This window comes from Portunus trituberculatus, chromosome 31 (genome assembly GCF_017591435.1).
Source record: "Portunus trituberculatus isolate SZX2019 chromosome 31, ASM1759143v1, whole genome shotgun sequence".
Classification (NCBI taxonomy): Eukaryota; Metazoa; Arthropoda; class Malacostraca; order Decapoda; family Portunidae; genus Portunus; species Portunus trituberculatus.
This window is the reverse complement of record NC_059285.1, coordinates 18,056,363-18,070,245: the sequence shown is the minus strand read 5'-3', so window position 1 is coordinate 18,070,245 and position 13,883 is coordinate 18,056,363. Positions and strand designations below refer to the sequence as shown.

Genomic DNA, 13,883 nt, shown 5'->3' with positions numbered 1-13,883 from the left:
TCGTGAGACTCGGGACATGAAATATGGACCGAGCTGGGAATGAATAAATGAATGAACGAATGCATGTCAATATAAATAAGTGAACAAAATGAATATATCAAACAACTAAATACATACGATTAAATAAACTGTTTGGTGAATGCTTGATTTGATGGAATATGACAAAGACCGAGCTATAAATAAAATAACTACATAAATCTCTTCCTGCTATATTGATCTTTAAATAAAAGCGGATAAACGCACAAAATAAGCCATTGGGGAATTAATACACCAAAAATCAGTAATGGAAGCAGCCAATGAATAACGACAGCTGTAGATGACGTCACTGAAAGATACCATTTAACAACTAGACTCATAAACCGAACCAATCAGAATCGAAATTATCATGACGTCACACCCTCAACCAATCACCGACTAAATCACTATGACGTCACTATACCGAACCGCCATGAGCCAATCACAACTCAGCAGTGCAATGACGTCACCAATATAGCACCCAATCAGAGTGAAGCAAATTAGTGACGTCACGGAGAGGCCAGCCAATCAGAGCGCTGGGATTGAATGACGTCACAGTTTAAACGTAAATAAAGCCAAATTTGAGTTGAAGAAGGCGCCATGGTGGAGATTTTTACATTTTTCACCGTTAAATCGCCTTCCCTTCCCTCCAGAGCGGCATGAGCGGGAAGAAGTCCATCTCAGGCCCCTACAGAGCCACGAAACTGGTGAGCAAACACGAAAAATAGTGAGAAATTAGCCAAAAAAGTCAACATGGCCGCTACTCCCGGAATGAGGAACTGTGGTCAGGTTGGGCAGGCAGGATGTGGGCTGACCTTGGTGACCTGTGACCTTGCGACTCCCACCAGGTAGTCTTGTGACCAGGGGCATTGTAGTGGTGGTGGTGTCGTCCCCGTGGGTGCCTCAAAGGGGGGGAGGTTTGTATGGGGTTTGTGGATTCGTGGAAATGGCGGGTGTTTTATTTATTTCTTTTTTAATGTAAGAGGGAAAACTTTCAAGGGGAAAAAGAAAAAAACTAAAGAAAATATGGCCCACTGAAATTACAGTCTCCATAAAAGATTAGAAAGAATTAGTCAAAAGAATTAATGACTGCGTGTGTGTGTGTGTGTGTGTGTGTGTGTGACGGGCATAGGAAGGTGGATAATTACTGCCATTTGCTTATTTTCTGGGTGTAATTTCAATATTCATGTGGCTTTAATAAGGCGGCAATGCTTTTTTTTTTTTTTTTTATTTTTATTTTAATTATCCTCTGTAATGTCCCAGTTGGAGAGGAGGCGGCAGTAGACACCTGGGGGAACGGTAATTACTCTTAGTGAGGTCAAATAGCACTGGGTAAGGGGACACTGTGCACTTGTTTTTAAATCCAGCTGTCCCCTCTAAACACAAAACACTCTGCCTTCACATAAAACATACATACACACACACATACAGTCTTTGCCTTCACATAAAACATACATACACACACACATACAGTCTTCAGTCAAGATTTACAACTGGGAAAAGAAAAAAAAAGATTATGACTCCTATACTAGCCAAGGAGTCACCCCACCCCTTTTTTTTTTATTAGGGACCGGCACCTCAGTGGGCCTTTTTTTTTTTTTTTTTTTTTTAATACATTTTTGTTGCTCTTGGCCAGTCTATCTTGCATGAAGAAAAAAAAGTGCTCTACTGTTGCTTTGTCTGCCTACTACATTCACTCTCCTCTCCTCTTCTCTTCTTTTCACTTCTCTCCTCTCCTCTCCTCTCCTCTCCTCTCCTTTCTTCTCTTCTCTTCTCTTTTCTCTTGTCTTCTCTTGTGTTCTCTTCTCTTCCCTTCCCTTCTCTTCTCTTTTCTTTTCTTTCCTCCTCTTCTCTCCTCTCTTCTCTCCTCTCCTCCTCTTCTTCTCCTCTCTTCTCCTCTCTCTAAACACAACCATATGATTAACAGAATGCAAATAGCTAAGTAAGTTTCCTTTTCTCTCTCTTGTCTCATTTAGAACAACAATAAAAATAACAAATTAGATAGAATAGTTTCCCTCTCTCTCCTCTCCTCTCCTCTCTTTCCTTCCTCTCTCCTCTCTCTTCTCTCTCTCTCTCCTCTCTCTTCTTCTCTCTCTCTCCTCTCTCTCTTCTCTCTCTCCTCTCCTCCTCTTCTCTCTCTCTCTCTCCTCCTCTTCTTCTCTCTCTCCTCTCTCTTCTTCTCCTCTCTCCTCTTTCTTCTCTTCTCCTCTTCTCTCTTCTCTCTCTCTCTCTTCTTTCTTCTCTCCTCTCCTCTCTCTCTCTCTTCTCTCCTCTCCTCTCTCTCCTCTCCTCTCCTCTTCTTTCTCTCTCTCTCTCCTCTCCTCTCCTCTCTTCTCTCTCTCCTCTCCTCTCCTCTCCTCTCCTCTCCTCTCTCCCTCTTCTCTCTTCTTTCTCTCTCTCCTCTCCTCTCCTCTCTCTCTCCTCTCTCTCTCTCTCTCTCTCTCTCTCTCTCTCTCTCTCTCTCTCTCTCTCTCTCTCTCTCTCTCTCTCTCTCTCTCTCTCTCTCTCTCTCTCTCTCTCTCTCTCTCTCTCTCTCTCTCTCTCTCTCTCTCTCTCTCTCTCTCTCTCTCTCTCTCTCTCTCTCATATAAAACAAAAATATAAGTAACAAATTAGCTCTCCCTAACCCAATCTAACTCCCCCGTCCCTGTCCTCCCTCCGTCCCTAGTGGAATGATGCGGTGCGGTCGTTCTACAATGGCATGCCGGTGGCGCGTCACTGGCGGGGTCTGCGGCAGTACGACCGCTGCTTCACCGCCACCGAGGCCGTTGACTGGCTCCACCAACACCTCCAGACCAACCCCAACTTCAGCCGCGCCGTCTCCCGGGACCAGACCATCAAGCTGCTCAGGTGTGTGTGTGTGTGTGTGTGTGTGTTCTGGTAATTAAATGATATGAAAGGTGAATAAATCTAATAAATAAGTAAAAAAAGGTAAATAGATCAAATAAATAAGATAAAAAGGGAGAATAAATCTACTGAATAAGGTACAAAAGATGGATAAATCTAATGAAGAAGATAAAAAGGTGAATAAATGTAATAAGTAAATTAAAAAGGTCGGTTAATCTAATAAGGTAAAAAAAAAAAGGTGAATAAATCTAATAAATGTCATAATGAATAAGTGCAAAAGGTGAATGGATGTAACAAGTGTGTATTTAATCACCACTTCACCCGCAGGAAGTTTGTGAAGTCTGGTCTGCTGGAGGATGTCCGGGGGGGCACCACACGGCCGGAGGACTTCAGGGACGGCAGGGACTTGTACAGGTGAGGCCGGTGGATGGGGGAGAGTCAGGGTTATTTTGTTGTTTATTTATTTATTTATTTTATGTATTGACTTGTAAATCCTGAATGATGAATAGGTAAATGTTAAGGAAAAAGATGTTTTATATTTATTTATTTATTTTATTTTTTTAGCTTCTATTATTGTGTAAATTGGTTAAACTTTTGAAATATGTGATGCTTATTTATTTATGTGTTTATTCTATTCATATTCTATTTATTTATTTGCTCTATGTTTGATATTGTGTAAATTGGTTAGACTTGAAAATATGTGATGTTTATATATTTATGCATTTATGCATTTATTTATTTTTTATCTTTTATTTTATTTTATTTTTTTTTTTACTAGATATTTAATGATAAGTATAAACTGTTAATATAGTGGAGGAAACAATTGATGGTCATTTCTAAAGCTTTCATTGAATCTTGATTAGTAAACTGTGAGATGACATGAACCAGTAAGATCATGATTCCAATAGTGATGACTGTGATGATGATGAAAGAAATTAGATATGAATGAACCTTTTACTTCTTTTTATGTACTGGGACACTTTTTTACCATGAGTTGAGGTATGATTAGACAATTTTATTTACATTAGGAAGGGTTTATGGTGGTCAGAAGATTAATAGCCAGTCTTCACTTTTTTTAATCCCCACATAAGTTTCTGAAGTTGTATAAAATCACCAATTGGTAAGCAGAATGAATATAAAAAACATTGATGAGTGGAACAGTGTCAGTGGTCATGTAGTCAGAGCTAAGTCAATTGGGAGCTTAAAAAGAAAGTTAAATAAGTTCATGGATGAGGATGATAGATGGAATTAGGTAGCTTAAACACACAGGGACTGCCTCGTGTAGGCTTGGCGGCCTCTTGCAGCTTCCCTCTTTTCTTATGTTCTTATGTTTTTATGCATCATGGTAGTTAAGGGATTAAGGAATATGCAAAGACAAATAGTGTTTATGATTCTTTAACTTTGCATTTCTCCCACACTGGACAAACACACATCCAAATCTGTGTATGAGCAATGAATTATTATTATTGTTATTTTGATGATGATGGCAGTGACCTGGTAAATGTTGATATTAATATTATTGCTATTATTTTTTGTGATGATGGTGATGATACTTAACTTCCTCGTGTGTGTGTGTGTGTGTGTGTGTGTGTGTGTGTGCATCAGGTTCAGCAGTCGGTCGCCCCTGAAAGGCCCTGCGCACTCCTGGCCGCTCAGCCCTGGCAGCCCTTGACCCCAACACGCCTCAGCCCGACCTTGGTGCGTCCCCCATACTCAAACGGCACCGCAGCTCCATTCGGCAGGTGTGTGTGTGTGTGTGTGTGTGTGTGTGTGCGTGCGTGCGTGCGCATTTACCTGGTTAAGAGAGAGTGCACTGTCTTATTATTATTATTTTATTTATTTATTTTTTTTTTTTATCAATTTTTCATCCATATCTATTTTTGTCTACATTTTTTAATCTATCTATATTTTCTCATCCATTCTATTTTTTATCTATCTATTTTCTTTCAGCCATATTTTTTATTATTTTTTATCTATATCTTTTTGTTTTAGTATCTATCTATTCATTGTTTCCTTTAGTTAATGTACATTTTTTGCCTCCATCTTCTCTTCTTGTCTGTAAAGATGTCTTTTCTTTCGCTGGGATAATGTCATGTTAAAAGCTTCAATTTGTCAGTCTCTCCTCGCCATGCTCTTCATCTTTGCCCACTGGATTACCTTCACTCCTATTCCTCACTTGAATATTATAATGCACTCCTCACAATTTATACAGCGTCATTTTCTGCCTTTTAGCATGTTCTCCTTACTGTCTCCACTTGTCCTCTCCATTCACACACAAAGGCACAGTGTAAGGCTTTGATATGTATGTTTATGTAGCCTGGAAGTAATATCTTTGATCAGGTAAGGTTAAAAACAACTGTGGTCTAAGGATTGTTAAACTTTTATTGTCTAGAAAATCAACTTGTGCTTGTAAATTTTCCTTTCCATTCATATGAGTAAGGTTAGGTAGGGAGGATACTGTCTCATTATGAAGGGATGGGTAGACCAGTGTGTACATCCTGGCTTTGCTGTGGGTGTGTGTGGCTATCTGTGTAGTGCTTGGGCTTCTGTGGTGTGGTATGGTGATCCACAAGACTGTCTCTTTCCACCGTTGGCTAACAGTTTTCATTGTTGTTGACCACTAGAGTTAACAGTTTTCATTGTTGCTGAGACACGTTGGGTAAATGCAAATGACAGTTAATTGGTGTGAGGCTGTGAAGAATCAAATGTAAAAGTACTTGGAATAATGACAGATAAAGAGTGTGGTGCCTTGTTTGACCTATCTCATGCACTTGCCAGCCTGGTATGTAGGTAAATAGACTCACATGATTAATACCTTACCATTCATCTTTACAGAAGCTCACCTCTCTCTTTCTCTCTCTCTCTCTCCCTCCCTCGTCAGTCGGTCAGGTGTAAAAGAAGCACCGCAGACAGGGACGCCTCGCCTGGAGACGATGCCCCGCGCCCCAAGGTGAGGCCCAGGCGTGCTGCTTCCCTCCACCGTGGCGAGAATGCCGTCAACGAGCGGAGGGACAAGGAGGCCCAGCGCGGCACAGACCAGGGTGGCATGCAGGAGTGTCATCTGGTGGCCCGTCCCCCCACCACTGAGGAGACCAACCAAGTGTGGAAGGAGGTTGTGCTTGACAAGTAAGTGGAGGAGGAGGAGGAAGATGGCACGAGGGTGTTGTGTGATGGAGTTGGTGTGGTGACTTGTGTTTTACCAGGTTGGGTCTGAGGGGATGAGCTGATGACAGTTGTTCATGTTGGAGTGAGGTGAGGGTGTCATCTGTTCCTGCCATCACACCTGATGGTGGCACACCGTGGCCAAATAGATTTTGTTATTAATTCACTCTTATTTTTGTACATGTTTGTTGGATTTGTGAGATTGTTTTCACACTTCATGAAAGCTGAACATTTCCATGGTAATGGTTTCTGTGTGTGTTGTTTTTTTCTCAGTGATTTATGTGTTGTTTAGCTTGACAGTGTTTGCTGTGATGAGGTTTGATTGTTTTACTATTGAGTTAATTCCTCAGATACTGTTGTGGTGCATCACATCAGTTATATTGGTACTGCAGAGTGTGAGTGTCTCTGGACACAGCTTAGATACATGTCAGTATTTGCTTGGCACACTCATGTATTAATGCACTTCAGATCTATTGAAGGCAGCTGATCATGGTAGCTAGTCTGCCTCAGCAAGGAGTTCCTGTGTACACCTTCAGGTCTTAGCTTAGCTTAGGGTGTTAGTGGATTTATAGTGTAGGGAGGAGCCAAGTTTTTTTGGGTAGGTGGTATCTATCTGAGGTGAAGGAAATATAGTTCCTGGTGGTTGTGGTTAGTACTTCACTTAGCTTTAACTTGGTGCCTGTGGTGAGCTGCTGCTGCGTTGGGACAAAAGCCTTAGTAATCAGTAGCTTGCTGCTATGAACAGCTTTGCTGCAGATCAGGCATTCCCAGCCAGGGGGAAGGAGGGGGATTCAGGTTTTCAGGGAAACATTGGGGCCACTGGTTGCAAACCTAATAGTTAGAATGTGTTTGAGTCACCAGGACGAGGAAAAAATTGGTTTGCACTACTTACCTGCTGCAACAGACATCCATCTTTTGAATCAAACTGTCCAAGAGAATTATAAACAAGCAGATAGATGAAATAAATCAATAACATCCTAACATTTGGTTAAAGGTTGCATGTGACAAGAACAGAAGTTAACCAATGGTGAATGTCAGTAATTGTGAGTTTTCAAGTGGTGGTTGACAGGCTCTGGTGTTAGCCAGGAGGCATCACAATGTGTGGTGTCAGTTCTGTGATACTCGGCGGCATTTGCGCCATAATTGTCTCATTAAAGTAACTTCATTTTGTCACAGACTATGCAATGGTTTTGCCACTGATTGACCTATGAGTTTCAGTCTTGTTTTTTAAAACATGGTACAAATTAACTGCATTTTCTAACAAAGTTTGTTTATTTTTACATACGTGATCCAGTATCTTGTGGAAGAGGAAAAGTACAAAGTCAGTATGTGCAAAGTTTTCCAGCAGGATGAGGATGTGTAGGGCAATCAGAGTGGGTGAGAGCTGGGCAGTGTTACTGTGTGTGTGTGTGTGTGTGTGTGTGTTGACCTGAAGCATCAAAGATTTGTTGTATCTCTCTGACCACTGTTCCTCTGGTCACTGGGGAGCACACAGGCCTGGTGTCTGCTTGGGCTTTGACAGTGATTTAAGATATATTTCTATAATTAATTTTATTGAATATAGGCTACAGGAAAATCTAGATTTATGAATGTTGAATTACACATTTCAAGCAAAATAGTTTTGTTCTTTGTCATGATATATTAATGCAAACTTTGCATTTAGAATTGAAGGCCCATAAAATTTACAGAATATATTAACATATGCATATGATGGAAAACAGAAATTACTGTTAATTTTAATCTACAAAATATGAATAAGTCATTTATAAATCCTGCTTCATCTGTAGTATGAGCACATATCCTTTGAGCTCAGTGTTGTTTGAGAGCCAGTGGCCTGAGCAGCTGTCTGTGTGTGGCCTTAGTCAGTGATGGTGGATGTGCTAGCACCTGATCCATGACACTCATGTCACTCGTTATTTATGCTACTTTGTTTGTTGCTAATGGCTACTTAATAAACACTTGTTAAATGATCTTGCTGCTTTTATTTGACCCCATAACTGACTAATGCCTCACAAGCAGCTGTTGGCTGTGGCCGGCTCTCAGTTAACTGTCAGAATGCCAATGATGCATCTGTTAGAGACTGAAAGAGTACACTCAGTGGTTTGTGCCAGTAACTCAAGGTGACTGAGAGGGACAGATGGATGGCTGAGACTTACCCACTCAGGAAGGTTGATGTGTATGCCTCTGTAAATTGAAGAAAGGCAGTGAAGGAAAATTTCTGTGAAACTAAGTTAAAGGAATGTTACAAAAAGTCAAAGTGACAAATTGAATTGATAACAAAGAAAGATATAAATATAAATCTTGAAATGGAGTAGTTAATGTACATGAACTGCCTGGAGAGTGTGAAATAAGGGAAAAATTGTCACCATACATATCTGTCAGTATATTGAGCTGACATAACTTGGAGGGAAGAAGACAAAGCTTGATTCATTGTCTCCTTGTAGCAGTAGGTAATCTGAACAAGAGGCTCCTGTCTCCTTATGCTGTCCTTGTGACGTACATCATATAATAAACAAAATGGCATTACATGCACTATATAGCTGAAGAAAACTGAAAAAAAGCTACACTCAGAGGCTGTGTAGGTAATGACTACATATAAATAAGAAAGATGGCAGGAAAAGTTATCAGTGACATGAATGGAGCATAGACAAATATTGAAAGGAAGGGCTGGTTAATGAGTGTTTGAGATGTATAACAAATGCCTGACCACTTACATTTACAAAGGTGAAAGGTGAAGGTTGGCAGTGATTTCATGAGAAGTAGAAAGTATGAGATGGGCAAGTGGTTAGTGTGTGGAAGTGTTGGGTGGACAGTCTTGTTTACTGATCTGCTTATGTTTTGATGCTTAAAGCTGTCATGAAGTAGAGGAGTCATCCATGTGTTACAGATCAACCAACACACACACAAGGGTAAAGAACTATAAGAATCACAAGAGAATATTTATAGAAAACATTTTTTTTGCCAAATACACAAAAGTTAGACATAAAAACAGTGAAAATGGACAAAATAAGTAATCTTTAAACATCATCCTTTACTGGTAGAATGTTCATCAATAGATAGCAAAGAAGATGGAGATGCTGTTTGATGTGTTGAACTGAAATGACCTACTTGCTGGAAACCTGTTTTTTATATTTATCTTTTTGTTGGGGGGAAGTAGCAATGAAGTACAGTTTTTCTCTTCTTTTTTTTTTTCCTCAATTTCCTTTTCTTATTTTTGTTCTTTACTGTTATTATCACTTGCTTTTGTTTCATTTTATTTATTCTATTTCATTTTACCTATTTTGTTTATTAGCATCTCTTAACCACCTAACTTTACATGCAAAAAAAAAAGAAAGGAAAGATAGGTAAACAAATCTTAACCACCCAATTTTACAAAAAAAAAAAAAAAAGAAAAGAATAAAAGAAATAGGTAAACAAATAAACAAGAAAGAAAAGAAAAGAATAAAAGAAAGATAGGTAAACAAATAAACAAGAAAGAAAAGAAAAGAATAAAAGAAAGAGATAAACAACTAAACAAGAAAGAAAAGAAAAGAATAAAAGAAAGATAGGCAAACAACTAAACAAGACCACCCCCAAACCCTGAACACTCCTTCCCCGGCAAGGTTGGACGGGATGTGTGAGCGTCTGATCTTCGGGGACGTGAGCACAGTGCTGGAGCCCAAGATGGTGTGTGGGGAGAGTGTGCGGCACAACATGACGCAGCTGTCGGCACGTGGTGTGGTGCGGGTGGCGGAGGGACACCCGGAGGACCTGCCCAACTGGATCCTGACCGCCATGAAGTGCTTGGCCCACTGTGAGTTTTCCGGGTGTTTTGTCTTATTTGTTTATTTATTTACTAATTTTTTGTTTATTTATTCATAGCTATATTTATTTTGTTTATTTATTTATTTATTTGTTTATTAATTTATTTGTAAATTTGGTGTTTTATTTATTCATCATTTGTTCATGTACTCTTTTATTCATTTACTCATTTATTTATTTACTTATTTGTTTATTTATTTATTTATTTATCTATTTGTAAGAAGGATAGTCATTATTTATTTACTCTATTTTTTTATTTATTTGTAAGAAGGGTACACATTATTAATTTATTCATTTATTTATTCATTTTCTTATTTATTGATCGACACATTTACTTATTCATTTATTTACTTACTGAACTACAAGAATGGTTCAGGCTTAGGGCAGCAAGTCAATAGAAAGTAAGAACCACAGAGGTGCCAGTCCCTAAAAGTAAGCTCAGAAAAAGTTCTTAAAAAAATAATAAATAAATAAACTTACTGGTCCTGATTACATACTCTACATGTTCTCATTTTGTTGTGTGTGTGTGTGTGTGTGTGTGTTTGACTGTACAGTTTTAGATGATTAGTATTTGTTGACAGTATAGAATGTTTGTTTGCATGTGTGTGTGTATGTGTGTTTGATTGTTTATCTCTCCATTCTTCTCCTTCTCAGGGCCCAATACAGCCGACCCATCCTGCAATATCCCCAACTACCCCGGGGTGGAGCGAGACGTCTTCAAAATTGTGCGGGAGTTCTTCACTAACATGGTAAGGAAGCTGTGTGTGTGTGTGTGTGTTTGTAGAAATGGTGCTTGTAGTTCTCTCTCTCTCTCTCTCTCTCTCTCTCTCTCTCTCTCTCTCTCTCTCTCTCTCTCTCTCTCTCTCTCTCTCACCCCGTCACTGCTTCCCGCAGGTGGTGCCTCTGATCCCTTATGAACTGTACGAGGCTCTGATCCGCCTGTACATCGGGGCGGAGTTCCTGGACATCACCCACCGCTCCCCTGCCGTCCCTGCCAGCACTTCCACCTCCACCTCCACATCCACCTCTGCCTCCCCACCCCCTGAGCCCTCCCCACACCATTGCAGCGACACAGACTCTGTGGAGGACCTCATTCTGAACATGAGTATTGCTGGCCAGGCCACCTCCACACCACACGGGGAGGAGCGGGGTCAGGGGTCGGCTGAGGGTGGGGCTGGTAGTGGCATGCACACCCCACGGCTGGACACCATGCGCCACCCGGAGGCCGCCCGCCTGCTGCTGTCCCTCAAGCTGCGCGGCCTCAGGGACTACACGGACTTCAAGGACGACAGCCTCTACCCCAACTCCCCACTGTGCCAGGACTCTGATGGGAACCACCCCAGCCTCCCCCAGGAGCAGCCGCCACAAAGGATGAGGACCCCCAGTGGCCCTGCCAGTCAGGCCTCCCTCAAGACCCCTCCAGAGACCAGAGATGTCCCGCGGCCTGTTAGTGTGCAGAGTGGAGGCCAGGAGCGGCCAGCCAGCCGTGGGCCAGAGACAGTGCGCTCCATCAAGACCAACGACCAGGCACGGCGGCTCAGGCGGGAGTGTAGCGGTGTTGGTGGTGGTGGCAGCAGCGGCGGTGGTGGTGGGAGGTGGGAGGGTGTGAAAGTGGAGTCTGGTGAGGCACTGGAGGGCCTGGCATTGCCCGACAACTGCTGCTTTGAGACAGCCTTCACTTCAGACAGCCCACAGACCAGGATCATCCCACAGAAGTCAGTCGACTCCATCCACTTCCGTCACGGCGAGAAGCAGCGGCCCAAGAGCCTGGCCGTCCCTCCTCTGTCTGGCCCGCCCGGCCCTGGGACTCCACTGTGGATGCCTCTTCTGCTTCGGACCTGTTCCGCTCCAGCATCATCTCGTCGACCAGCACGGAGTACCTCACGGCCCTGGCGCCCCTCTCCCCCCTCAACAGATCCCGCTCTGCTGGGAACCTGCAGTGTCTGGAAGCTGACTCCAGTGCCCCGGCACCCCCGGCCCCGGCACCTGCCAGGAGCCTGGCCAGCCGCATCAGGGACTCCATCAAGCGGAAGAACCTGCGGGATGACTCCCTCTCCAAGAAGCGCGGCGGGCGGGTGATGGCTGGTGCAGCGAACCACCTCAGGACAAAGTCTGGAGGCTATGTCAATCCTGGCCTGTCAGGCACAGCCCCAGACGACACCGCCAGCACGGTGTCCTCGGAGGGCCTGGGTGTGGAGGGCAGCAGACTGGCACACCTGCGTACCAAGTCTGGTGGGTTCCTCAATCTGGCTCTTGCACCGGCTGGAAATTCCACAGACACCCTGGACTCGGTGCCTTCTGCCCCCCTCAGTGCTCGGTCCGACCCCGGCCTGCTGGACCATCGGCCGGCCGCTGCCCCCATCCCTCGGCCACTGTCCCGCCACAGAACCCTCACCCCTGACGGCTGCCTCAGTCACAGTCTCCATTCCACAGCCTCGGGAAACAGCATCTACCACTCGGCCCTCTCCCACACCAGCCACACCAGCCAGGCCAGCAGGGGCAGCACTCCCACCTCCCTGGCCTCCCACACACCCCTGGTCTCCCCCTCCCTGCGGCCCATCAGCGGCATGGCAGGCATCTACTCCTCAGGCCTCAGTAAAGGTAGGCCTTCTTGCCCTGGCAGTGTTAGTCAATGGTTTACAGCCTGACAGTTACTACTCCCCCCACCCCCCTGGCACTCCACTCAGCTATACTCTCTCCTGACCCCCAGGCTCCACCACCCAGCCCCAGGCCTCCAGGGACACCCCCACTGACCTGTACAAACACCTGTCCTCCTCTGCCAATGAGTTGAGTGATGGGTGGATGGACCGCACCCCCCATGGCCGGGCACCTCCCTTTGGGCGGGGGGGAGTGTGGCGGCTGTACCACTCCTCGCCAAGTAAGAGACGCATCGGCCGCAGGCGAGGGGCGCAGGTGTTCTGGGGGAGCAAAGCTTGTCTGCCTGGTACGCCTCACCCTGCATGTTTGGTTTAACTCTCCCACCACATTCACCCCTTAACCACTACCATAACACCACACTGAAGCAAAGCAACCCATCCCTTAACCACCACCACAGCACCACACAGCAAGGCAACCCTTCCCTTAACGCTACCACATAACTATCACTACAGCTTCTCATACTAAATAGGATTAATGCTTGTTTTATTACTGAATACTAAATAGCTAATGTTATTACTACTACCATGACTGCTGCCATTTTATATTTAAGAGTGAGGTTTCAAGACATTTATCCCATTCTATTAGCTCTCTTGACCTTGTTTTTGGGACTGGCTAGAATCTAAGTCGGCCTTTTTGTTTGACCATTTTTGTTGCTTTTGGTCAGTTTTCCCTTTTTACACATAAAAGGCTTTATGCAATCTGAAAATCACATACTTAATTTTTAAAGCACACTTCAGCATCCTGTCATACATTCAAGCTATTATCTTCCACTAGTTATGAACAAATTCTTGACATTGACACATTTTATGAGTGTTCAGTTAACAAAATTGTGTGGTATCTTGTAGTAAGTCACGTATCAAGCTCACTGCAAACATTTTCCTTGAATTGATTTTCCAGATAATGCCTTTGCTTTAGATATGATAAATTTATCAGTCTTGAATATTATAAACACTTCCCTAACACCGGTCCACAACTCGTGCTATGTATGAGCTGTTAAGAATGTTGTGAGTGTTTTGTTATTCTCTTGCTCCCCACTAACCTTAAAAAGAATATGTGCTTGAACACTAAACAGGCATGAGATCTAAAGCAGACATATTTCATGCCATAACATAGGGGATGCATCAAACACTGGCCATATAACACAGTAATGGCCAAAAGTCAAGTATAGCAGTAACATACCACATTCATTTCCACTGTGTTTGATGCCTCTCCCCAAAATGAAGAGATCTGGGCTGCTGAGAAGCCAGACCAGATATTGTCAGGCTCTATAAGATTATCAGCAATTTAGGCAACATAAGACTGAGGTGAAGCTAAGTGATGTGGAAGTGAGTGGAGAATGTCACAACTTTTCTCACCAACTATGATAATACAAGCCAACCCATCCATCTGCCATGCACACTT

General features: G+C 43.2%; 1 protein-coding gene across 1 annotated transcript in view; it reads left to right on the top strand.

Annotated features, from left to right (window-relative positions):
• Positions 1-553: 553 nt before the first annotated feature.
• Positions 554-13,883, top strand: part of LOC123511079 — a 32,977-nt gene continuing 19,647 nt past the window's right edge. The window contains 11 exon segments of the mRNA XM_045266694.1: positions 554-722; positions 2,683-2,864; positions 3,189-3,275; positions 4,467-4,488; positions 4,490-4,603; positions 5,743-5,987; positions 9,626-9,816; positions 10,479-10,573; positions 10,719-11,613; positions 11,616-12,425; positions 12,535-12,768. Of these exon segments, the coding sequence (XP_045122629.1) occupies positions 675-722; positions 2,683-2,864; positions 3,189-3,275; positions 4,467-4,488; positions 4,490-4,603; positions 5,743-5,987; positions 9,626-9,816; positions 10,479-10,573; positions 10,719-11,613; positions 11,616-12,425; positions 12,535-12,768 (2,923 nt within the window). The 5' untranslated portion in view covers positions 554-674.